This window comes from Coloeus monedula (genome assembly GCF_965178545.1).
Source record: "Coloeus monedula genome assembly, chromosome: 1".
Classification (NCBI taxonomy): domain Eukaryota; kingdom Metazoa; phylum Chordata; class Aves; order Passeriformes; family Corvidae; genus Coloeus; species Coloeus monedula.
In genome coordinates, this window is record NC_138781.1 from 42056274 (window position 1) to 42082999 (window position 26726).

The window sequence follows — 26726 nt, forward strand, 5'->3', positions numbered from 1 at the left end:
AACTGCTAACTACTCCTTCACAGCTGGAACTGCACCTCCTGGATCTTCCTGTTGTGAACACATAGCCAAAACGATGTAAGACCCAAACACTTATGTGATAAGAATCCAAACAAATGGTAAGTAGAAACGACTAATTCTCAGGGTTATCTCCGCAGTATGTGGAAGATTAGCAAAAAAAGCCATGAGATACCCTAGGTTTCAAAGAAATTTATTTCAGACATAATAAGATGAAAGAACATTCTTTCATGCAGTAAATAAGCTAAAATTAGTTACCAAAAATTAATTTAGGAAATAATAATGAGAAATTGAAGTCCTATTTCCCATGCTAAAAGAAAAACATACAGGACTTCAGTATTTTTTTAGAATACTAGATGATACACTAATCTTTCCCATGCAGAAAAACCATCCTACAAAACCTGAATTTATTCAATGCTTCAATTTGTTTCTAGAAAGAGAAAGGGATATATTCCAAATTATTAAGTATAACAACAATCTCCATTTAAGATTTTTCCTCCCATCCTACAACAAAAATAAACAGAAACTTCAAAGGAAGAAAACTGAATAGCCACACCTGAATGTAAGAGCATATGATTGCTTTTTGACATCATTTTATTTTAAATACTTTTGTTATCCAGACTCCAGGACTAACAGGCATAAGTCTGTTTGTCTAGGACAGATGTGTATTATCAGAACATCTTTCTTTCTAGAATTATTGCTCCTACAGGATTTCACCCAATTAACACAGAGCCTCGCAACAACCTAAACCAAACACCAGCTTTATGCCATCTGTAAAACTACTCAATCCACAGCTGCCGCAGCGGCAGCTCCCAAGACAGTGACTTCAGGTTCCTCAAAGCAAAGGAAGAATGACATCAGCCATATTACCTCAGAGGGCAAGCAGACACACTCCCTTTGTCACCCAGGCCATGTGGAGCTATCCAAGAAAATAAGTAGCATCACCAATCCTGTCTTTCTACATAATGATTTAAATACTTCAGATCATCCTACCCCTCTTTTAGAATATAAAACACAAGAGAGATTCTTCAGACTGCACCAGACACAATCTGGTACACATATGGGCAATTTCAATTTTAGCTTAAATTTAGTTTAGATGTTGTTTAAATGTAGTTTAAATAGTGTTGATCACACAATTGAGTCCTTTTATAGTCCGTATTAAGATATGCCTACCCATGCATGAGGAAAAATCCAAAACACTCCAGAGAAAAAAGAAAATGTTCTTTTAGTGCTGAAAACCCACAGAAATTCTATATCATCAAGCTCCTCTGTGACGTGCTAGAAATCACTCATGAAGGAAACATTCTGCTCCATCAGTTAATAACTCTTTTTCTCTACGGTAGTAATCTCTGCACACCATCACCAGCAGCACGTGGTCTGCAGACTTATCTGTAGGCAATTCCTCTGAAAGATTTAATGCAGTGATTTTTATTTTTCAATCCTTTCCATTATTGACTGCATGAAAGTTGAAAACCATTATTAAAAACATGGGGAAATAAACAACACAATAAAAAGTGTTTGTACAAAAAACAGAGCATCTGTAAAAATAACCGGTTGTGTGGAAAAACCTTTAGACACTTAAATAATAATAGAAATTCAACATGCATCACTTCCTTAAATCTCTAAGTCAAGCTGTCCTTGTGAGAAGTTTACTGCTGTTAAAGACTGGGAAATAGCCAGTTTGCTGCTTCACTATTTTTTGGCAGGATTTAGTTGGTTGGTGCTTCATTTGGGGTGGGTTTTTTTAATAAAGTGTAATATGAAAACACAGTCTCTCTCTCTCTCTGACACACACAAACAAACACAGAGACACTTTCTGGAAATACTAGTTTTTTGCTTTTTAGAAAATAGTACCAGAAAAATAACTTTTCAGAAAACATTGGGAAAGTACAGCAGGTGAGACCAGCTTTTCAAACTACTCTAGAATAAGTCACAAGTGATACATGAGTCAGGACATTTAACCACTGTTAAACATGCATATTTCACAGGGGTTTGTATTTTTTTCTTTTATTTCATAGAAAACATAGATTTTCTTAAAAGCAAAAGCAGATGAAGAACAGAAAAGTCTGCACGCAAAAAATAAAAACCTTCTAAATCACTGTAAACGTGATATATTGTGTTTCCACATGAACCTAATACAGCCATCAATTCTGACCTTGAGCAAGGACCCCTCTTGCTATCTTGACCTGTATTTCATCAACAACACAGACTGACATATTGTAAAAATCGAAAGTTAAAACAGACAGCCAGTATAAGTAGAATATATGTGTATATGCATATGGGTATACATACACACATACATCTATCAGGAATATATCAAAATATAAGATACTGATACCTGGAACTCTAATGTCACTAAAGCAATCACACCAGTCACTAATTGGACACACTAGCTACCAATACAGCTCATATTCACAAATCCCACAGGATTTCCATTAAACCTAACCCCTTTCCACTATTCATTCTGAAAAAGAAAAGAGTATCAACACACATGCAGAAAGACTACTGTAAATACCGTTAACCATCACCTCAGAAAGTATACCTCACCAATCCAGATGTCTGACAAATGAAGGTAACTTCTACAAATGCAGTAGAAGTTATTTTTTTCCCCAAATTTAATGCACTGTTGTTTTGAGTTAACCATAACCACTGCAGAGGAAGTGAACTTTTGCCATGACTTAACTACTGAGAAGAGGTCTCAGACTACTCAACGCCACTTGCTGTGTCCATCTTACTACTTGATAAAAGAAATTTTCTGACAAGGATTTACAGACTTCATTCTTTTCTTCAGTGAAGTCACATAACAGATCTTTAAATGGGATTACAGCTATAGCATGCAAGCCAGGAAGACAAAATTACAGCTCAATATATAACTAAGGTGAAATAAGTAAGAACAGAGGTTGCTGCTGGAAGTACTCCAATAGCTAACATAAATCTCTTATCAAGATGATTTTGCACTTCAGCTTTTAAAGCATCTAGTGTAGAAACACGCACAAGACCAGATGACCACAGGTAACTTATCTGTACACTTTGCTCGCAATAAAACCCGACCTTCGGACTAAAAAGAACCTCCTTGAACTGTAAACAGGAAAGAATTCTACCCACAAAGCTTCAATCTGGATTAAGACCCACAGGCAGCCTCTGTGAACATTACTGTATTAATGACAAAAAATGTTTTAAGGAAGCATCCTACAACACCAAGTGAGATACACTGAAAATGTCTTGGAAAGATGGAACCAGATAATGACACCCGTATCAGCTGTCCTTTCCTGATTACTGCTTCCCTCCCATTACTGGGAATAAGCACGGAATTCTCCATTATCATCACCTCAGGATAGCAGCCAGCTTGACCTCAATTATTTTAATGAAGCAAACAATGAACGTTAAAATTGGAATGACTTGTTATATAATAGTTATTAAGGCTTAGACACATACATCCTATCAACAAAGCTTCAAAGGAGCAAGTTAATTTTCATTTGGCATGTTAATTTGCAGACAGAGACACAAAAAGTGATGGAATGAACAGAACTATCACCTCTGTCAGTCAGGATGGAAGCTAATCACCAGGGCACATTTCTTCTTCAGTCCTTGCCTCTGCTTTCACAATTCAGTTTTTTTCCTCGAAGAAGAATGAAAACAAGCTCCCTCCACCCCATCTTTTATTTTGTCTTTTCCCTAACCAGGAACCCACATAATCTCTGTTAGGGAAAAAACTGAAAAGTCAGTTGCTACTTATCTTCATTGTCTCACCGAACAAAACATTATTTCCTTTAGGGTTTTGTTTTGGTTTTTTGTGCTCAGCCTCTTCCCCATGTGCTCCACAGGGTGGTTTCTTGTGAGGAAAACCTTACAGAACACACACCAAATGTCATCAGGACTGAGTCTAAAAGCCAAGTCTAAGACAACCAGAAAAACAGGGAGTCGAGGAGGCAGGCTGCCTCAATTGTTTCCTGATCTTAGCTTCTCTCACCAATCTGCTGCTCTCCCACTGGTTGCCATCAGCACCTCCTGGGGCTATGAGCTCTCCACAGACCTCAGCACAGGGTTTACTCTCCAGTGAGCAGCTCTTATTTACCTACTTCTGTCATGAGCATTTTGAATTGGCTAGTTAATTTCTTCATATACTAAACATGAAACTATGCTCCATTCTTTACATATTCAATCCCTACTTTATATCTTCAAATTCTGTAACTTGGACACTTGCTGTATATCCTTACAACGTAATATAATTCTATTTTGTTCAGACAACATTCATTAATCATTTGATGAACTACAGATATCTTCCATTTGGCCTACTATTCAATAGCTTATTAATCACACCTGCAAGCTCCCTTGCTATTAGTTGCACAGCTACAATAGTAAGACTTTGTATTTTGTAGGTCTGCATACTACTGCTTTAGTCCATAAAGCTGCCAGATTTGGGGGAGACAGGAAAAAGGGGACACAAGTCTTTTTTGCTGACTAGCCTGGAAGCCTTAAACATTCCTTGCAGTAGCACAGGAAGAAAATTAATCTACCTTTCCAAGAAATTCTCAGTCTGCTGCAGCTCAGGTATACGAGAGGACACTCCTCCCTTCCTCCCTTTAAAATAGGCAGAAGCTCAGTAAGAAGGGGAGCTGACCTAACTAGCTGTTTTACAAAAGCATCTCTCTTCTCAGAAGAATGAAAGACAGGATATATTTAACAGATCTATCTCCAAACACCAAAGAGTGTATATGGTATCTGTAATTGTCAGTGTTCTCTGGGACTTCATGAAGACACTTTATTTGGATGCAAAACACTCCCAAGGACAATCTGAGTGTTCTGAGTTTCTAAAGAAGTCTGCTTCTTACATCAGGGAAACAGAGAGACCCCAGAGAGAGTTTCACAGTCCTTGCAACACATATGGTTAGTAAAAAGGATTGAAGCAGTTCTGGCAGGATCCCTGAGAATGCCTCCAGAAAACTCACCAAAACAGCCCACCTACTTCAGGCCAAAACAAATCAGATGCTTCCCTTTGCTACCTCCTTACCACATTTCCTTATGACAGCCCCAGACATAAGGTTAAATGCATGCTTTCTGTAGTCAATCTGTCCTCCTCCCCTGAGAAATGAGCTTCTGAATGACAGAAAGGCAGCTGAGGGCAAGGGTGAGGAAAAGATCTTGGTGTCCATGCAGACAGACTACGACAAAAAGTTCAGATTTTGCCAGAGAATATTTAAGTAGACAGACGATCTTGGAGTTTCTAGAGGATGTTTTTAGTCTTAATCAATACTCTGATGTATATACTCAGCTTTCCTTGAGTGGCTTCATATTATATAGGTGGGGGAAAAAATGGGAGGGGAGGGAAGCTTTTCCTATCATCCTCCCAAAAATTTTTAGTTATCCTGAGAATACCTTCTTGCTGCTTAAATCTGAAAGAGAATACTTCTCCCTCACAAAACAACATCAACTTCATGGTTTTTTCCCTGTGGAAGATTTACAGACAAACCAAAGTACTGAAACACTAGAGATAAAAAAAATTCATAGTGTCAGCTGTCTAAGAGTGTTTAATGGAGCTACTCCACAAGTCTTTAGGTGAGAAGTGAAATCTTTTTAGAAAGAGCTGGTTGCCATAACAAATATACAAGTGAAAGTCAGTGATTCAGACAAATTGTATCAATGAGCACTGCGTTTTCCTACAAATCAGAGTGAGTAAGCTATTTTTCTCCAAAATTATCAACCTAGCACTGGTCACTTTGCCACTGGAGGGAGGTGTCTGGGAATCAGGGCCTGTTGCAGGACACATGGCAGGTTTCCTCTTTTGCCTGTTGTGTTACAGCTCCCTGTGAACACTCCACGTATCCAGGTAACACATGACATTTTGCACAAAAACGACTAGTAAATGCTGGGTTTCTTCACCATGCTCCCTTTTCTTGAGGATTTTCTATTAACCACAGCCTACTAATAGCCACCTATTGAGACTTAGCATTTACTGGCAAACACAACTCAAGTAGAGCAAAGTGTTGGGATCTTGAGGAAAAATCACAGGGAAGAGAAAAAGCAGCTCCCAACATTGTTTCCCCCACCTCACATGCTTTCAGTGATCCAGAACCAAAAAATTAGACAAGCAGAAAGAAGGAGTCCACAGATTCAAGTAAATCTTGGATGGCAACTGGCTGCCATCTAGCCAAGCAGGAAGCACACTGTTCTATTTTAAACCACAGAATGCAGTATTGAGAGCAGTTTATAAAAAGCACTTTGTGGGAAATTATTCTTATGCAATTTTACTATAAAAATTACCTCACAAAGTCATTATTTTTAGTCATTAAATGTTACTCATAAGCAGATGTTATTCTGTGGGCTTTTCGGAGTAGCAGTTTTTCTTACACTTCAGAAAGATCACTTTGCTGAAGCTAACAGCTATAGTCCTAAGCTGGAAAGCATATTTTGATTATCAGGAATTTAGGCTAATTTGTGAATTTCAAGTATTCCAAAGAGCTCCTAAAATGTCGCTGCTAGCCATTAAGTCAACATCAGCAATCACAGGAAAATTCTATCAGTTTACTGCAATATAGGGCACAATTGATAAAAAGTGAGGTTTGGACTTTGAGTAGTCTTCAGAAGAGAAAAGGACAGTTGAACATAAATTACACACTTCAGCATGAGTAGCTTCAAGGATGCAGAGGTTTCTGTCAGAACATATGGTGCTGGAAAAAGTAACTCTATAAACTTTTTAAATTTTTATTATTATTATTATTCCATTCTAGCTGGGAATATATAAACACACATACTGCCACTCAGAGAAGTCCAATATGCCATACAGTAGAAAAACTTCTGATGGACAGTCCCAGTGCATCTTCCCTTTGCCAAGACTGCTTTTAGACCCTTTCACCCCTTCTCTCTGTTAGCCACCTAACTTGTAGTGTCCAAGCATAAAACTGACTTTTGTTTCCATCATTTAAAAAACTCTGAGATGTGCACAGATATTATTTCCCCATCTTACAGTCAATTCACCTCACATTTTCTGAGAAGTCAGTGAGCTGTCCATATCAAGGCTATCTAACCTTGCCATTCCTGAGTCTTCCATAAAGTGCACCTCCATAGGCTGTCACAAAGCATTCCTAATCCATTCCTTTGACTTCTCCCTATGTAGAAAAGCTGACTGTCAACTGGTTTAAGTTGACATCATTAACTTCACCGCACTGAAGTAATTCACCATACAGTACCATAATTTTGAGTACCCAACTTGTGACACGCTGTAAGGCTGAAGCACTCTTATATAGCAACTTTTCCACAAATCCATCTGTTTTGTATCTGTCAGCCTAAACCTATCGATAAAACTGCAATTGGATAACTGGGGTTTTAGGAGAAAACCTGTACGCAGTTATCCCAGAACACAGTAGATACCACCAGAAAAACAAGCTAAGAAGTATGTGCAAGAACATATGACTGTGCTTCCTAGAAAGTAGCAAAGGGAAGAGACAAATGAATGAACCATAATAAAAATTAAAAATAATTCATCAGTGACAGCTATGTATCTAGTACCTATAATACAATGCTACTTTAAGGCATATTAGTCAGATTCGGGCAGATGTAGTTCTGGTTTGCTTGCTGGATGAGATGTTGCTAGCCATTCTTTTAAAGCATACTGTCAGAAATCAGAATTGCAACCAATAAGCAGCTGCTGAAAAGCACCTATGTAGCACAGTTTCCAAAGCATTCAACACCTGCAATACAAGCACTACAGTAAGAACATGCAGCAAAAGCTGTTAGAGATCAGGTCTTTAAGTAACTAAGAGCTACAGTGCTTACTATTCACATTTGTTGTAAACTCAAAATGTTCCCTGTGTTTCTTAGCGTAGCATTCAGTACTTTAGGTGTTACACAAGGAGCTGAAGATTATAGTAAGCCCTCAATAAAAGTGTATAATAATGTAAACTTAATGGTATGCTTAAAATATATGAGCCATTTCTATGGTTACTTTCTCCTTGAGAGCATTTATATAAGTACCTTCTGTACTTAATATCTGAAACTTGGCCAGCCACCTAATATTACATTGTCATCTATTACCACTGAGAACATTCAAAAATATCTTCTACTTAATAAAAATAGCATGTAAGTGTGGGTTAACAAAATGGCCCATGTATCTTGGAAGCAGTAATTTGCGTTACAAACAGAGTTGCAGAAGGTGGCCCTTGTCACCCTTGTTCAGGGTTTGCTGTGAAAATCCCTGCTGCACCAGCCAGCCACCCAGAAACCTGCACTGGAAACAAGACCATGAGATGTGATACCCTAATCTGAGGAAAGATTTACTGAGGTATGTTTTCTTTAAAGCTTCATTTTCAAACTGAGAACTTTGATTTTAAACTAGTGCAGTATTTGTGCTATAATTGTGAAAGAAAACAGCCCTGTAGTTTTCCAAAAATGCAGGCATGTGTATGATATGCTATGCTGTTTTACACATGCACATAAACCAGTTGAATTTTGTACATAAAGCAGAATTAAGTGGCAGTTTTGAAGGCACACAAACTGGAGACTGAATTCCCTTCAAATGTGACTTCTCTCAAGATCCCTTGGGAACCCACCATTTACTGGAAATGTAATTAAATGTTTTAATAACTGTAAAGAATAATTTTGGCTTCTCTGCAGTTGCTTAAGAAAATGAATGCTGCAGCAATCTCTGAATGTAGTTATCATACATACTGTATTATCCCTAATTTATAAATTGCCATTTATTAAATGATGGAAAATTATCATCTTTGCACATGCTCAATTACTGCTCAACTACAGGCTGGAAAGAAACCATGAAAAGAAGCCATATTTGCACTACTCATATTTTTCAGGTGGGGTGGGGGGGGCAGTAGGGAGAAATATCAGAAATAATGAGCCAGGTTCACTCTTGACATAACCCATATGGACAAACAGTGTAATTTTAGTAGAACATTTGCTCTATGATTCCCATAGCAACCTTAATTCTCCCTGCCTGGGTATCTGAAACCCAGGATGACTCAACCTTCATATGAATACAAAATCAAATGCACAGAACAAAGTGTAGGTCAGGAAGATGCTACTTCAATGCACTCTTAGTGACCTCAAACATACTGCAAACACAAGGTAAAGGTTCAGAGATCAGAGAAGTATTCAGCTCATGTTTATGTAATAATAACAACTGGTTTATGGTATTAGAATAATTTCCATCTCCTCATCCCCAAAGTAAGACAGTTAATGCTACTAACTGAATAATTTTTATAAGCACATGTACATTTACTACTCCAGGAGGTACTAGACTGACACTGTCAGAGATTTAAGCATCCCATTTACTCCCCAAGGACACATGCTTCTATTGATCTTAGCAGTAATAACTTGAGATAGAATAAGCAGATACAGGAGATGAGAAATCTATAGACAAGTCAAACAGCCTCCGAAGAAACTGCCACAGAAGGCAGCAAATAACTGCATCTGTTCTACATGCTCTCAGTCTTGGTTTTCTGTCTAGGGAGATGAAGGGCAGGCAATCACACAAACATTGCTGTATAGCCAGAAGAACATTTCTGTGTGCTCACAACGGTATTTTCATACTGTACAAGGATCACATATTTCTAGAACTGGGGCCAGCACCAATTCAGAAGAAAGTGCAGAGGTAACACCTGCAGCTGCCCCTTTTAGACCTAGGTTTGAAACTGGTTTATACTGTTACAGATTTAATGCCTCTAAACAAATCATAATTGCTCCTGTTAAAACCCAGCTGGGAGCAACCCTTTCAGTATCAGTGAGCTCAGGGGCAACTGAGCTGTTAAATGTAGCTGCAACACGAATTTGTATTACAACACTTCTCAATTTGAAAAGCATGTCTAAACACAGTTAAATAGTAGTAGCTGTAGTATAACTTACACTACCATGTTCTGTGCCAAATAAATATCAACTAATGAATTAAGGCTTAAGGCCTCATTCACTTTTAGTATTGACTTCAGTGGACACAAAACTGACACAAAGGTTTTCTGCTGTCTTTTCTTCTGCTTCACTTTTCTTCAAGCCAAGAAGTATCCACTGCTTTCTGCGAAACAGCTGGTTCTGGTTTGAGTTTTTTCCAAGCACTTTCACATTACCTGTTTTAGAGTGGAGACATTCTTCCCTGTTTTTCACACGCAGATAATTAAAATGAAAAATTTCTGACAGTGAGATTGCAGACAAATGGAAGTGTAATACCTACAATACATACAAAGCATAGATGCAGTGTTATGAGGATGTAACCACTTCAGTAACATACCTCATTTTCCAACTAGCCTCCATACTTAAAGCATAATCCATAGCACCTATTGTTAAAGACTACTTATCTTGTATATGATATGATGCACTTGATAAAAGATGATCAATAGGATAAGCCTTTACTAATTTATTAGGTATAGTGGGGGGGTGCAGGAAGATATTTTAAATACAAGTCCAGGAAAAAATGGAGAGTTATAACTAACAAAAGCTACTCCTCTGTGTTCTTTCCCTCCCTTTTCCAAAATTGCCACTCACTGTACCACCACATTATTTCCTCAAATGAACAGAAAACAGGACACTTGGATTTCAAAACTGAAACACTTCCTGCAGTATCTATGAGAGATGAAATACCCTGGTCAGTCGAACTATGAAATCTGTCTAGAGTGTATTTACTACACTAATTCTGAAATGCAGGAAGACTCTAGTTAAAAGGATCAGCCACAAACTGCCATGAAGAAAACATCACAAAGCTACCTTTTATACTAAAACATGTCTAGAAACAAAAATGGACATGTTTTTAGTTAACTAGTTTTATACCTGACTAACTAAAGCACAGCAACATAGACTTCAGCAGTGCTGTTGTAGCTGCACTCCACAGTTATCAGCTCTCCCCCGATAAAGCACCCACATTACCAGGCCAGAAAGACTGAAGTTAGCACAGTTTAGCACCCCATCCTACCTCCATACCTTAGGTGAACATGAGATCATTTTCATCTCCTAAAAGCAAATATTTGATTTATTACTCATGCAGATGTAATGGTCATCTTTGTTACAAAGCTAGCTCTCATTTTCCTGCACTCCAAAACCAACGTGAGAACTGCCAGTGAAAGCAATGATCTAGTATATAGCATTTCTCCTCACTTATACAAAGTAATTTTACACAAAATTAGACACATACTGTCAAAAACACTTAAAATGTTAACAGGATTTTTAAATGTTCTTTGTGCATACTTTACACTAAGCATGATGTCCTGCTCAAGGAGCTGAATTTTTTTCATGCACCCTTATTGCACAACCTCACAGAACCTCAACACTATCCCAAAGATCTAGAGCTACAGCATTCTTTCTGCTAGGACTCACATTAGACCTTATCCATTGACCTTTCCATGTACACACTTTCAGAGAAATGAAAGGAGGACAAAAAAATTGAAATAAAAAGCAAAACTTGACTTTTTCAAAGCTGCAAAGTAAAATCTGGCATAGGTCAAAAACCATCAAGATTTCCCCCACTACCAGCGTGAACACTGACTACAAAGCTTTAACATCAACACACAGCTTAGTGTATGTCTTCACATAAAGTCCACACACATGGAAGTCCTGCAAGTCTGAATGTTTCCCCACATGGTTTAAGCACTGCATCTCCTCTTTCACCTACAATGCTGCCTGTGCAGTGCTGTAATTCTGTGACACAACAAACACTTCTCCACGGACAACACCATCCGTTTTTGCTAACAGTAGCTAGTCACAGTTCCTAATTTTGCTATCCAAATATTACAGTGATCTGAAGACATTCACTTCTCACTTGAAAAATCCTCAGAAGTGTTTTAGAATCATCTCCTTCTCCTAGTAACCACATAAAATTGGACAACTGCAGCCTCACAAAATTGCTGGTAAAACTCACTCCATGAAGCCCTAGGTGTAAGTCCTAGATTTCCTGATACTGTAAGGGAAGAAGCAAAGAACTACCACTACTAGCTGCATAATTCCTGCAGGAATCAAATGGTAACTGTGTTTATATATGGAAAAGGACATGCAAGAAGCAGTAGGACGGTCATCTTACCAAAAAGCAATCCTTTCCAAGTTCTGGGACTGCCCACTGGCACATAAAAGAGATGTCACACCGGTGGAGGCCCTGTGAAATCTGGATCTCACTGTACCAAATGTTCAGAAACCCATGCAGATGACTAGTCAGGGCATCAAAAGTTGTAACAAGCACCACATTTCAAAGGGATCAGAAAATCCTTCACTGAATTTTTTAAATTGTGGAAAGAAATATTTCTCTGGACTGTAGTTTAATTTCTCTAAATGTCTGTAAATAATTAATATAAATTACTACAAAATCTTCACACACTTGGTTCTTTAACAACAATGGTAACACTGCCAGAGACTGTACAAGAGTCAGACACTCTCAGCCAACATAAACACCATTCTGACCATTCTGTCACTATTATTTAGTTCAGTGACAGCTAAAATTTAATATGAAGGGTGATGTGGCCACTTGGCTTAACCTTCCAGTTGATTTTAACCACCTACAGTTAAGAAATCTGAAAGCTTAACTCTTATCATAAATTTCTAAGAGGATAATAATATCCACAGTTTTAAAAACAGAATTAAATTTCAAGACCATGGAGACTTAGGTTACCATAAAATCACTTACAAAAAAATTAGCTCAAAGTACCCCTTTAATGCTAAGTTATGGTCCAAATAAAGAGGATCTCCAATAATTCTGCAAAAAGTGCAACACACTGCAGATCATTTCTCACAAAGTAATGCATGGTTAAGTTTAGTTTTGATTTAACATCCCATAAATCAGTGTAGACTGGACTATTAACACCAAATTAATATAAGCAAAAATCTGATTTAAGAGAACAATATTAAACAGCATAAAAAATTACATTATGATGAAAAGTAAAGCGCCTGAGCTCCTTTTCAATTCAACACTATACAGAAGTAGGTCAAGTATTAAAACATAAATTTTTAATAGCAGTCAGAAGCTCCATACTTATGCTCAATTTTAACTTATCAAAATTTGGAAAAAAGGTGAAATTCTAATTTTACAACAGAAACATTTATTACATGTGCCATTTTGCAGACCTAGACAGTTGTATTTACTACATTTATACATTTTTGCATGTCAGTTAGGTGTTAAATAGACCTCTTTGCTACAATTAGTTTCATGCTAAACTTCGCTATGCTGTTAAAAATAAAACTTAATCAGCCAGAACAAACCACAGAATGAAACAATGTTACAATGTTACTCTTACTATGAAGTCAAAAGAGAGGAAAAAAACCAATCAAGTATTACCAAGCATCTTGCATTATATAAAATATAGGAGTATATTTTTGCAACATGGAGAGACACTTCACTTTTTTACAAGTAATATGGCCAAACCAAGAGAGTTCAGAATTGAGTAGCAATTTCAAGTTCAACACTTTCTCAGAAACATTGTGCAAGCTAGCAAAGACCACATGTCCCAAGGGAAGGATGCCCCTTTTTGCAGCATTACTGTTTTTCAAAGAGCTCATACACAGCATTACCATACCACAACACTGCTGTGAAATTTAAAACACACATGCTTCCTCTCATTTTCCAGCAGCAGATCAGCTTTTTTCATTGACTCAACTACTGTATTTTGTGAGGTGTAAAATTAGCTAATGCAGTCCTATTTATAAAACAATTTTAAAAAAACTTTTTTGCATGTCAAAGCTTCAATGACATCATTCAATAAGGGGAACACCAATATTGATCTATAATCCTTTTGCAGTCTCTTCCCTTCATCCAAATCATACCAAACAACTTTCAAATAAACAGCAAAGATTCAGGTGTTGAGGAAGGGATTAACTTTCTCTTACTGTACTTTTAACTCCTATTTTTCATTGTTTCAGATTACAAAACAGGATTAGAACAGATTTAAGCGCACTTTTGTGAAGGGCTCTGGAGGTACCTCTTTACTGATAAAGTTAACAAGGGAGGGTGGATCTAACAGTCACCCATTGACTCATATACGGAACAAGGATACTCCCTGAAAACACAGGTATCATATACTCAAAGTCTATTGGATTCACTCCGGAAAAAGGGGAAGAAGGACATGCACAGAGTATGCTGTTGAAAAAAAATCTGCTTTCTCAACCTGGAAAAAACAGACTTATCCTTTCACAAGATGGAAACAACACCAGCAGCCACTTTTTACACGAGACTGGGATAGAAGGCAGAAAGTCCAATTTCTCCACTGTTACGCTCTTCTTTAAGAAGCAACACACACGCACACAAAATATCCAGTACATAAAAAAGGTGAACTTCACACATCGCCTTATAAAATTTGCTTATGCATCATTTATCTTAGAACCATTTTCCCTCCCTGAAAAGCACTCACTTTTTTTAACTGTTACTGTATCTTCAATATCTAAGGGGTTTTTTTCATTATTATTGCAGCCTTCTAAAAGAAACTGGTGCTGCAGCTGAGGTACCACTCACATCAAACAGAACAAAATCATTACCTTCCATCATTACAGACTGAAGTCCTGTAATAGTTACCTCTTTTGGAATCACACTGCAAACAACTGAGTCAGCAATTCACTGGCCTTTTCTGCAGTGATGATACCTGACCTCATTGTTTTTCTATAGGTTAGTATTTATTTCTTCCAAGTGTCGTTTTTTGCAACTGATGGCTTTTTCCCTTCCCAACTTACTATGACCAGCACATACACTAATACTCTCTTTGAAATTGCTTTCAGCCTTACTCGGCTTCATTTGACAAAATTGCAACAGCTCCCACTGTTGATTTTATTATAGGTTTAAAGTGCACTCTGAATTCAACCTATGAGAGCAAATACATTTAGTACACTAGAAACAACTTGGGGGAGATGATTGGTAGACAAAGACAGGGTATTTTTGTAAAAAACAAACAGATATTTGTTTTCTATAATGTAAAGAAAATGTGGGTGACATTCAGACAGTGAGCTCTTCATTTTTAATGTTAACTAGAATAAAAACAAGCATTCTTCATCAGGATGTGCAATTTAAGCCTTTACTGAGAGCACATCCCAAGAATTTATTCAAATTCTTAACATGAAAGACAAACCAAAACATCATAAGGGATGAAAGATGAAAGTGTGTTCTGTGAAAATCTGCCATAATATTTAAGCTTAAAGCTCGGTACTATTTTTGTTGTCTGGAAGACAGACTAAAATCAGTATAAGTTAAATTTCCTAAACACTGGTACAAACAGGCTTTAAAAGAAACATGCTTTCTTCCTTGGTTTTCATGCCTTTGATACACACAAACCATTTTTCCATTGCAAGGCCAGTAATATAAACTTGACACAAAGGCAAGACTACAGCAGTACAGCAACAAACTGCTGAGTGTGGGGAGCTATGCCTCCATTCACACATTCATCAGACTTATTCAAGAAGTTTTTTCCAGCTACATTTAAATGCTTCAGGGCCCACTTTCCAATCGGAAAGGTTTTGCTGCACACAGCTTCAAAGAGATTTTTCCCCAGTAATGAAACACCACTGCAAAGTCTGGGAGCTGTAGCCAATCTAATTCATTTTTTAAGCATGTGCACACACCAATTTTAACATCAGCATAAAAATATCAGTATACACCTGACCTGAAGCTGAACCAGAACTAAAGCCCACCTCTTGCTCAGCAACGGGATCAAAACAAAGCAGTCATCAAGTAGGAAACAAAGAAAATCTTTTAACTTGTCAGACTCGATTGCTTATTCTAAAGCAAAGTAAGCACTTCCAAGTTACAGCAAAACAGCAGATGTTTCTCTCTTACCTCTCTGACTTCATGGAGTTGACCAGATCGCTGGCTCTTCACTCTTCGAGCAGCTGCAGGTGATTTGTGATGTGTGATGGTTACAACAGTTGGCCCGCTTTGATTCATGTGTTTCTGGCCACTTGGAGATGCAGAATTAACTGTCCCAGGTGGCAGCAGAGATGAACTTCTACTTCGTGAGGATGAGATGCTCTAGAACAAGCAACAGGACTGCGGTATTAGCAACCTTTACATTAGTAATAGTTTACAATTCAGGCTATACATTTGTATTGTTCAACTTTCCCCACAAACCTAAATCTGGAGGTGTAACTGATTTATTCCTTCTGAACCATACGCATTGCTCAGCACAGATGTTCTTGGAAACATTAGAGCTATTGCCTTTGTTTCTTGGCTTGCCTGAAATTGGCCTTTGCAAAAATCTTCACAAATTCTTACATAATAACATGCTGCTTAGTTCTTACAATCCTACTTTTTAGGAAAGCTTAGGAAGGATTTTGCAGACAGAGTAACAACAATGCCAACACAAATATTTTTTATGAAACCATTGACCTACAATTCACCAAACTGGTGTGAACAGCAAGGAAGAAAAAAAATCTTAATGCTTTCATTCGATGAACTTCTGAAGCAGTGTAGTATTGTTTTCAACATCAGATGCAATTTTGGCAAGGCCAATCCATACACCAATTAAACATTACGATAAAAGACAAAACATGGCTTGAAGAAATCAACTTGTTTTGGAATAAGCTTGTGATAAACCCAATATACAAAAAAGGCCAGAAATAAATCTCCAACAGTGTCTGCAGTATGAATACTTCTAACATACAACCTATAAAATCAGTCATGATGTTAAAGAACTTCTTCTCTTTTTATCTAACCCTCTGTCAGTGTTGCTATCTCCGTTTGTTCTCTGCAGACCTCAAACACAAATCATCCTGGAGGTATACAGGACACCAATTCTTAATCAAGCTCAGATGAGCACCAGAGCACCATGGGACATCATATATAAAAGTGCAATATAAAAAAGCTTTTCCCTTCTATTTGAACTGTTGATTGCATCTGTAAGGTTAAAACAGAGTAACTTCTACCTCATGAAACACAAACCAATTCAGAGAGTAACATTTAGTAGCACTTTAAGACAGTGAAGTAAATACACAGCCCCATGGGTAAAGCACTTTTTCACGTCTCCTACAAACCCTGCACAAATAACAGTGGCAACCTACAGCATTGCTAAGACAGTCACCATCAACATGAGATACTTCTCCTGCGCCTGCTGGTGAGTGCACAGAAGTATTCCTTGAGTATAATCTCTCTTCTTATACCTTACAGGTCACTTTTGGTAATTCTGTAGTAATTTCATTAAAATACTTCAAACCAAGGTGCACAGGTTCCAACTAGCACTGGAAATAGTCAGGCCTCATGTTACCACCACACTGACTGTAAAGGACAAGGCAGATTATCTGGCACTACCAAGGAGAAGGAGGGAAAGAAAGAACACAATCCTTCTGCCACCGCCACACAAAACTAGACTTTAGATTTTTGAAGGCTTAAAAAATGGATTATCACATTGCCAGTGTGCAAAGAGCTGCTAATCTCATAGAAATCATTATTATTCCATTGGTCTAGACTTAACATTTACAAATGCTTCCAAGAATGATGGTCTGACTGTTTTTGAAATGAATATATTCTTTGCTACCATGGCCAATAAGATTACCAATAATAAGCATCTTTTCAAAAATTATCCATCCTGGCTGATAAATCACAATTGCATTAAAACTGGATTTGACTCTAAGGCAAAAAAGCAGCACGAGGTGTAATTTGTCAGAAGGGCACAGAAGGTTGCCAGGTTTAAAATTCATCTTCCATTTGAAAGCATGGCTTAGACATAACTACAGTTAAAATAAGAGCCAGATGAAAAGTTATTTGGGAGAAAAAAGGGGTAAGAGAGACTGAATTTCCTTTTTTAAACGCATGTTCCACAGAAAAAGGGTACTCCTAGTATATAAGAGCAGAATATACTTCACTAAGGTTTGTTTTTCAAACTGACTAGCATCAGAATACTTCTAAACTAAATTTAAGGTGCAGAGGAAAAACAAGATCATTTTAATTTTTTAATTGTAAAATCAACTTATCTTCCAGGTTAATATGAGTTATTTTTGTTTTAGAATGAAATCCTTTGAGAATCACTGACATTTTAGTATTATACTACCACAATAATAAAAATACACAGCTGCTAATTTCATATAGCTAAACAGATCCTAAAATTCAGATGAACAGCAGCAGTGTAAAACAGTGAGTTTGCCCATTAGTTTCACTTAAAACAAAAAAAATTCTGCGAGAGGTAGAGTTTTATTATGTTTTGATTTTCTTGATGGAGAGCCATAGATCTGCACATAACAAAAGTAACACAAAACATATATTGAAAAATCCATGCACAAAAAAACCAATATACAATCAAGAAGGTATTCTAGGAACAAGTCAGCTTTCAGGAAAAAACAAACCTGCATAAATAATCTTATTTAACCCGCACACTTTTGAGAAATACGTTCATAAATTGAAATGCATACACATTCTAAAGTTAGTATCTACACTATATTATTTGGTAATACAATGCTATTTTTCCTCAAGATAGGGTTTCCAGCTGCAGTGAACCATCTGCAGCTGACCCATGGATCACAACAGACAACTGCTGACTGCAGCTCCTGCCCTACATTTTCTCCCACGTCAACTAACATGATATGCCTTTCACCAAACCCCATTTACACCTGAGTCATAAATTTGATAGTGAACTATTACTACAAAAGTTGCTAGCTAGCTGCCATTTTTTTTAACTGGTTATGTAAGTAATGAACACACTTCCAAGAAACAGGCATGTCCATCATTTGAGTCTCTTAATCCACATCAGGATTTTTTCCCCTGCAGCATTTGCTCTAGTTCAGAACTCACAGGGCTACATCACCTACGCTCCTGAACTGTGACTAGAGACAGAAGAGACTGTGGGACCACAGTGCATTTAAGATGGCTTTTCCTAAGTTTTGCCAAGGTATGTGGCAGCTTACAGCAACTTCTGGTGAACAGTCATTTAGGGTGCGGAGTTTGGGGATCAGTGGAGCAGGAGAGAAAAAACAGAAAAAACAGCCCATCTCTAGTTTCAGTCATGGGTGAATGCTCTAGTTTCAGACAGCTCAAGAAGGCTGTCCTGCTATAGGGACACTAGGTAGACTCAAATCTCTACATACACAAGCACACAGCCTGGCAAAGGTTGCCCATAATCCCCTGCCCAGTGCGTGTGACACTCAGCTCTGTTGTAGGGCAAGGCATGGAGCTACGGGATCTCCAGGGAGATATCACCTCTGCCAGCAAGTCTCCTAGAGTCCCCTGCTTCCCCTCGCAGCACAGAATAGTTACCAATCCTATGTAGCTCATCCAGTCGGAGAGACTGGATTCTGGAATTTGCACATACAGTCTGTGAAAAGTATCAGAGCCAAATACATTGGTTCATGATCAGCTCCTACAGGTCTATAAGCAAGTTCTCCCCACCTCTTTGTTTTCTGTCCCTTTATACCCTTCATCCACCTATAGTGACCCAACATTTCCAAACAATGTGCCAGAAAATTCCACCAGCCCACAACACAAATACTCCAGCACCTAAATTTGGTATTACTCTTTAGAGGGTATCTGTAACATACAAACCTTAAATGAGCTTAGCACCAGGACCTCTGGCTACCCATGAAGCTATCTCTAGGCAAGGCCCCAGACAAACATAAACATTTGCATCTTAAAACTTGCAAAATCAGTCACAGTCAGTATGCATGTGAATGTCTGCAGGAGGCAGCTGTTATAACGACTCAAAACCTTTTCAAGTTGGACTCCATTCCTCCCACTGCCCCAGAGAACAGCAGCAGAGCACTGTGCCTGCTGCATCCAAGGAAACAGGGGAAGCATCCAACTCCTTCTGACAGCTTCTTCCTGTCACTGCCAGAAGAGAACTCCAGGAACTGCATACTCAGACCCTCAGGCACTTTTGAATTTTACAGCACATTGTCATCACCTATGTCCTAGCCAAATACTTGACTCCTCTTTTGCAGAATTTCTTGAGATTAAACACTGGGAATGACAAGCATCCCTTTTGCATTGACACACAGCTGTGCAAAAATCAGAATTTTCCGTTTTTGTTAAAACGTTAAAACCTATGTGAAGTTTTCCACTGCTAAAAGCACTCTAATTATACATCATACCACAACAGTCATTAAAGTCACTCTCACAGGAAATCAAAGCAATGATGGGCCTGTATGCCTAATCCCCTGCTCTTCCCCCAGCACTGCTCGTATGACCGATCTGCCCCTCTAATTATTATCACATATGATTTTCTTTGGTCTCACTGCTTTCTGGCTCACAACTAAATAAATAAAAAGACAGTGAAAAGTCTGATGAAAGGAAGTCATAAGCTCTTCAACAATTAGTGCATAGTGCCAATAATGAATCAAGAAATCCACAGGCTGAAGCAACCCAAAAGGACTGCAAATTTTCTTTCCTGAGGCTACACTTTACCATTGCACCAACATTTCGTCTGCTAATACAATGAAGCAAATAAAAGAATAATAAAGAAGCTAATAAAAGATTAATTTGTAACTTGCATTCATACAGGTTTTATGACCTAAAGCTAGCTAAAGTATGCTTAGCTAACACAGATTTGGGTTAAGATTTTTATTTTAGCAGACTGTCCATCCCCAAGACAAAAAAGATACTGCTTTTGATCCAAATGCTTCCATTTGGATATCAAAAATCCTAACAATTAAAATAATGGAATTACAGAACAGTAAGTTTGAACTATACTCCTGTTTTCATGACTCATTCTCCCTGGAGATTGCCCTTCCTGCTCACAAAGAAGCTGAAGTGTTTTTCACCATTTACCAGAAGCAAACAGTTTTGTTTATTTTGGAAAGTAAATGCAATGTTCCAGAGATCAACAAAATAATTTCTGAAGTGAATTGTCATATCTGTTTATGGTTGATAATCATCATTTTCACAGGCACTGTGCCACAGATGTTTTTCTCAAAACACTAAATAACAAAATGACACTCCTTTACTCCTCTGCATATATACAGCACAGAAAACCAATCCCTGCATGCAGTTTTAGAGCTATGGGAAGTCACATACTATTAGAAAGTAATTACAATTTTGAGACACCACCATTCAGTATCTTAATTCCCATCTACTTCTTTTCCAATGCATCCTAAGTAAACAAACACTGATAAAAGATAAATGTAGACACAGTTCTGCTTCATTTACATTATAATCATTCACAAATATTAAAATGCAAATGACAGAATCTACATAACATTCAAACTTCAGCACTGCAAAGGGACCAGCTTATGATGTTTTGCACATTTCTGTCAAGCACCACCTATGGCATTAACTTTTCTGATAGAATATCATAGTGCTTCATCATCTTCAGTAAGGCAATATATGTCTTTTTCTTAAGCAAGAGACTATGATAATCATTCCACCATAAAATCTTTTCTTCATCAAGAATCATTTGAGCTAGTTCATGTTCAATTCTAAATGGATTTTCTTCTATTTCTGTAGAAAAATTCTGGAAGCAACTCTTCCTTTCACGTAGCTTCCAAAGGGAGGAAAAAAAGATGTCAAACACACACCTATCAACAGCCAAGCACTGCTTCCTTCTCAGCCTCACTACTCTAAGGATTCCAGTGCATGTTTTAATTAGAAGTGCGATTCTTTAGTTGACTTCTATAGGTCAGGGATAAGACAAGGAAGCAGACAAGCATACCAATGGAGGGAACAGCGAAGCTCAAAAGGCAAAGCAATTTGATGTGCACAGAAGAACCAAAACAACACTGAGAAAGACTTGAAAATTTTCACTAATCTGGCTTTATGAAAACAGTTATCATGCAGATGTTAAAAACACACAGCCAATGATCCACTTAGAAATGCAAAGGTATCTCTGAGGCCATTCATTAATAAGGCAAGAAGAAACCCAATAAAAACGAAAGTTCTATGATAGCCATTCTTCCAGCTGTGGAGAAAAATTACACATCTGCCTCATAATGATTTGATAAAAGTGTTAAATTTGAGGCATTACTGCAGGTGCTGTTTCACATTACAGCTAAACTGCTACTGCAGTTGACACTGAAAGGGGCAGGTTTGGACTTTTTTTTTTTCCCACCATTATTCCAAAGAGGTAAGCAAGTAGAGAACCAGAGAGAGACACATTCCTCAGAGAGCTGGTCAGAGAGCTAAGCCCTTCTTAGTAAGATGCCATTTTTTCTGTTTCTGATGCCCAAGTTAACACAGAACCAGAAACATCACAAAACCCATACAAAAGGTGGCAGCAGAAGGAAGAGAACTGGACTGCAATTTATAGCTGCACGGAATCAGCAAATGAATTCAGCTTAAAGATGAATCCACACCATGCAGTTTTAAGCAGCTAGCTTACTGTGCAGCTCCAACCAAAAGCTGAAGCAACAGAGAGTCTGTCTCCTTATTCTAACACAGACCTAAGCTGAAAGTTACCATCTGAGCACAGAAGCTACTTCACAAGATAAAGGTTCTGTTCCCTGTCACATTCCTGATACAGACACACTGAGATATAAAAGGGTTATATGCAAATCCAGCAACCAGTCGACACACTGGCATTAAGAGCCGGTTTAAAAACCTGGGTGTTTGTTTTCAGTAGTGCTTTTACAGCCACAATCATTGAACACTCAAGAAAAAAGGAGTATGAAACAGAAGAACTAAAAAGCTTGTGACAATTTCTGGATACAAAATTATTCTTGGAAGTTACCACAAAAATTATGCATAAGCCTACTCCTTCTTGAAAGCATTTTATATCACTGAATTCAAATTTGACTAATGCTTAATTAAAGCTTGTACAAAATATTCACTTAGAATAGTTTAAAAGAACCAGCAATCCTATCCAGACATAGATTTCTTCCAATACAGTTGATTTGGCACTTGTGGAGGTTGAGCAATCTGTAATTAAGTGAAATGAAACTTGCATGGGAAGAACATTAAGACTATCTGACAGCATGGGAATTATTTGCCAGAGAACACTTTCCTTTTACTGTTTTTTTTAGCATTACCATGTAAAATTTAATTAAAACAAAGTCAGAGACTTAGCTTGTGTTACATCCATTAACTGTATAGCTCACCTTTGGACCATTCATTAGGATACAACTAAATTTAGTGTTTAGTATACAACGTTTTCTTTCTTTTTTCAATCACTTCTCTATTTAATTTCTTTCACCACTCCAATCCCCAGCTGAAGCTTTAAGAACAGTCACGACAGCAAGTCATTCAGTAGCATTTTGAAGCAGGGAGTAGCTGCGAAAAAGAAAGGAAACCAGCGCTGATCTAGATCCAGTGCAGCAAGAAGGAATGCTCTTCTCTGAGTATTTCACAGAAACAGTGACACAGCTTCAGCTTTGAAAAACATCCTCCAAATTATCATGTTTTTCTATGAATTCCCTTCCAATAATATCTATTCAAGATCTAAAAATGTGTTCTCTCTCCAGTATGAAAGACCTGTCACTAAGAGTTACTTCACTGGTATTCTTGGGAACATTCCCACTGCTTGCCTGATTATCCCACTATTTTTTTCACATTTAAACTATATCCCACTTGCATAACATAAAATATACCCATCACTGCATATTTTTCACTTCCCATTCTACCTCCTTCAAGAGTATGAATCCTAAAGAACAGCTCAAAATTTCTGCATCTCAGTATTCCTGTGAAAAAGGTGAATTTAATCTGTAGAAGCTAGGCACACACACTCAGGTTCCAACTTTCCAGATGCTGTTCCCAGCAGAGACAGATTCTGGATTCTGTTCAAACTCCAGAAGCTCAGAACACATGAGTATCTGCCTGTTCCTAACAGCACTATGAGAGACAGGTAACTTGCAGTTTTCACTTACTACAGCCCTTAAAGTACGTGGAGAGGGAGGAATAAAGAGATCCAGCCCTGCTGCCAGCAGAACAACAAATAACACCATGACAGTCCTATTAATGGTAGAGCTATTTTAATAAAACCCAAACCCACAGATTTTTGTGAAGTCCTCCATTATGCCAGAGTAAGTCCAACATATACCCTTCTCTGTGTCATTACAGACCTTTCTATGTAATTCCAGTCCCTTCGCTAAACACAAAAGAAACAGTTAGGTGGCTAAAAACAGCAGAATGCTATTTTATGTAAATTTAAAATATATAATAGAGCATGTTTCCATTCCCATGCTAATAATCATTTAGTATAAACTACCATCACCTACAAGAGAAAGAAAGAAAAAAAAAAATCACAAAGAAATGAAGCAGTTCTTGCTTCTCTTACCTCCTACCAGGCAGTGGTTTTGAAGTAAGAAACTCTGAGGAAAATTTAAAAAAAAAAAAAAAAAAAAAAAAAAAAATTTTTTTTTCTAGTTTCTAGAACTTCTGTGAAGGATTACTACCTTGTAAACAATATCTGACCTCCAAAGTCTAATCATTGCAGCATTAAAGCTTTTGATTCCTTCCTTTTTAAAGAAAAGCAGAGAGAAGTTTTTAAACTTACTTGTAGATGAAATTCAAGTTAGTACTACATGCAATGCTAAAACCAGGTATAATATTCTTCTCTGTTAATACTCTAATACTGAGAAGATAGGAGGGGGAAAAGAAACAAGCATATTAAAACCAAGAGATATATCTTGTCACAAGAAAGGTTTCTAGGAACAGGTAAGCACGAAATTGCTTCAAGTACAGTCCACTTCTGGAGTAAGAAGCAGAGTCATCAGTGGTATCATCAAAAGCACATAAATTCCCGACACTTTATTTTTTGGACTGTTAAGTTTAAACATACAGAAGATATATATCCTCTATTTGCTCTGCGGCTTACAAAAGTAGAGAATTAAAAGTGCTTCACTAACAAAGCACTTTTCACACGTGAAAAGTGACCTAGCCTGATTTGTAACACAGATCTAAGAAAAACAGTTTTCTTTAGCGTTTCTATTTTCAAGGTTCAAGCTAATTAAAACACCTCTATTCCAAAGTGTATCCATACTCCAACTTCCTATGCCAAGTTTCTGTAACTCATCGGTCTTTAAGAAAAATGCAAGAACCCTCTTCCTATTATCTGAAATACTCTTTCATTTAGTTCCTCTGGTACATATGTCCACCACCCCTCAGACACGGAAATCCTTTTATTTTCTTGCACAATGAGCATAGGAACCAGGAACAAACCACAGCATTGTTGGTCACTATGCAAGAATACAAATAGTCCAGTGAGATGCTCCCCATTCTAAACCCTTCCTGTTTCCAAAAGCTGTGCCTTAGATCTTCTGTGACAGAAACTCTCTGTATTTACTAGCTTCCCACTCATTTAGCCAAGACTTTCTAATAACATTTTGCTTTTCAAATACTTTTCAAAACTATAAACACTTCTGCCATCCAAAGCATCCCAAAATAATCTCCACTTTCTATTCATGTCCTTTTGGGGGTTTTTTTTGGTTCTTTGTTTTGCCTGTTTTCAACTCCTTTTCTTTGAAGCTCCCCACACCAATATTATTATTAACAGCTAGCAAATACTTCCTATTCAGCCACTGCAGAGCACTTACTATACTGATTTGCCCTTTCCATTCTCATGACCAGAAAAAAAGACTACAATGAAGTCAAATTTCATCACACAGAGTTCATCCTGTACAGAAGAATAACAAGTATGATGAAAGGTACTTCATTTTTCCCATTCCGATTTTTCACTTCAGAAGTGGAAGGGGACTGATAAAAGTATTCATGGCAAGTACTGACAGAGTTAGAGCAGTCTAAGTATTATCCCTTTTGTTTCCTGACAATTTCTAAAATTTTGTTTGCTTTCTTTGGACCACTACTAACTGCTGTTTATTTTCACTGTTGTAACACCATGATTTTTCTCTTGACACTCTAATTAATTCAGAACAAATCAAAATACGAAGATACTACTACTAACTGAAGGAGTTCAATGTGGAAAAGTAGCCTGAACAGAAATTATTACTAATTATTACTAAACTATTACTAAGTGCAACAGTTTTTACCTACAGAGGAAATGTGATCCCAACTTCAGTTATACAAACATCAGCTTCAACTAAATTACTGCCATTCTAAATGAGATTTTGCTATTAAAATAGAATAATTTCTCACAAGCAGGCAAAAGAATAAAAACAAAGCCAGTATTAAGGAAATATTATAGAAATTAATAGAGTGTAGAAGAGTAAGAATCCGTATGCCATTGCACAAGTCTCCCATACCATATCACAGCAGTTTTACCTCCTCATCACAGTTACATTATAGATGCTCTAAACATTTAAATGCATTTAAGAAGTGAACAGAAAACATACTGAGGAATAATTCATTGGTGAGAATTGAGTATAAAAAGTTTATATCACTGGCACAGGAGCTGCAAATCAACAGCAAGTGTTAGAGTACCCTGATCAAGTAGCATTGCATCTTTCTTAGTACTGGGCCACATCTGTATAAAAACAATATTGAATTGCCATGCGTAAGAACTTTAAAAGTACTGAAATACTCAAGCTACTTAATTCTCCTTCAAAAAGGGTTTTATTTGTACCCCAGTTGCTTCATGAAAAGTCTGTATCAGTCAAAAAGAACAAGAAAAGGCTGCTTTTACTTCACTAATTTCAATAAATGGAAGTCTCCTAAAAACACCATTCATCTTTTCAAAGCCCAGCTTTTAAAGATACTCAGGATCACAACTTTGACTGCAGTTAACAGAACACTGATATTCTCAACATCTCAGAGCAGTGAGGAATCCTTTCAGCTTGCAGCTATATTCATTTCTTAATATAGCAAACAATTAGTCATGAGAAAAGCAATCTTTTTTTTCTTGTAAAGATATCAACAGAAATGCTTCAAGGACTGAAGAGCAGTAATTTTTGTGTGCAAGGCTTAGCATTAACACCAAAACCATAAATGAAGACAAAAATTACTTATTTCT

At 37.4% G+C, this 26726-nt stretch overlaps 1 protein-coding gene across 1 annotated transcript in view; it reads right to left on the minus strand.

The window, feature by feature from the left end:
- The window catches only part of OSBPL10 (oxysterol binding protein like 10), a 110421-nt gene that overhangs the window by 50234 nt on the left and 33461 nt on the right, over positions 1 to 26726 (minus strand). The window contains exon 4 of the mRNA XM_082295745.1: positions 15749 to 15940. Within this exon, the coding sequence (XP_082151871.1) occupies positions 15749 to 15940 (192 nt within the window). The remainder of the gene's footprint in view (positions 1 to 15748; positions 15941 to 26726) is intronic.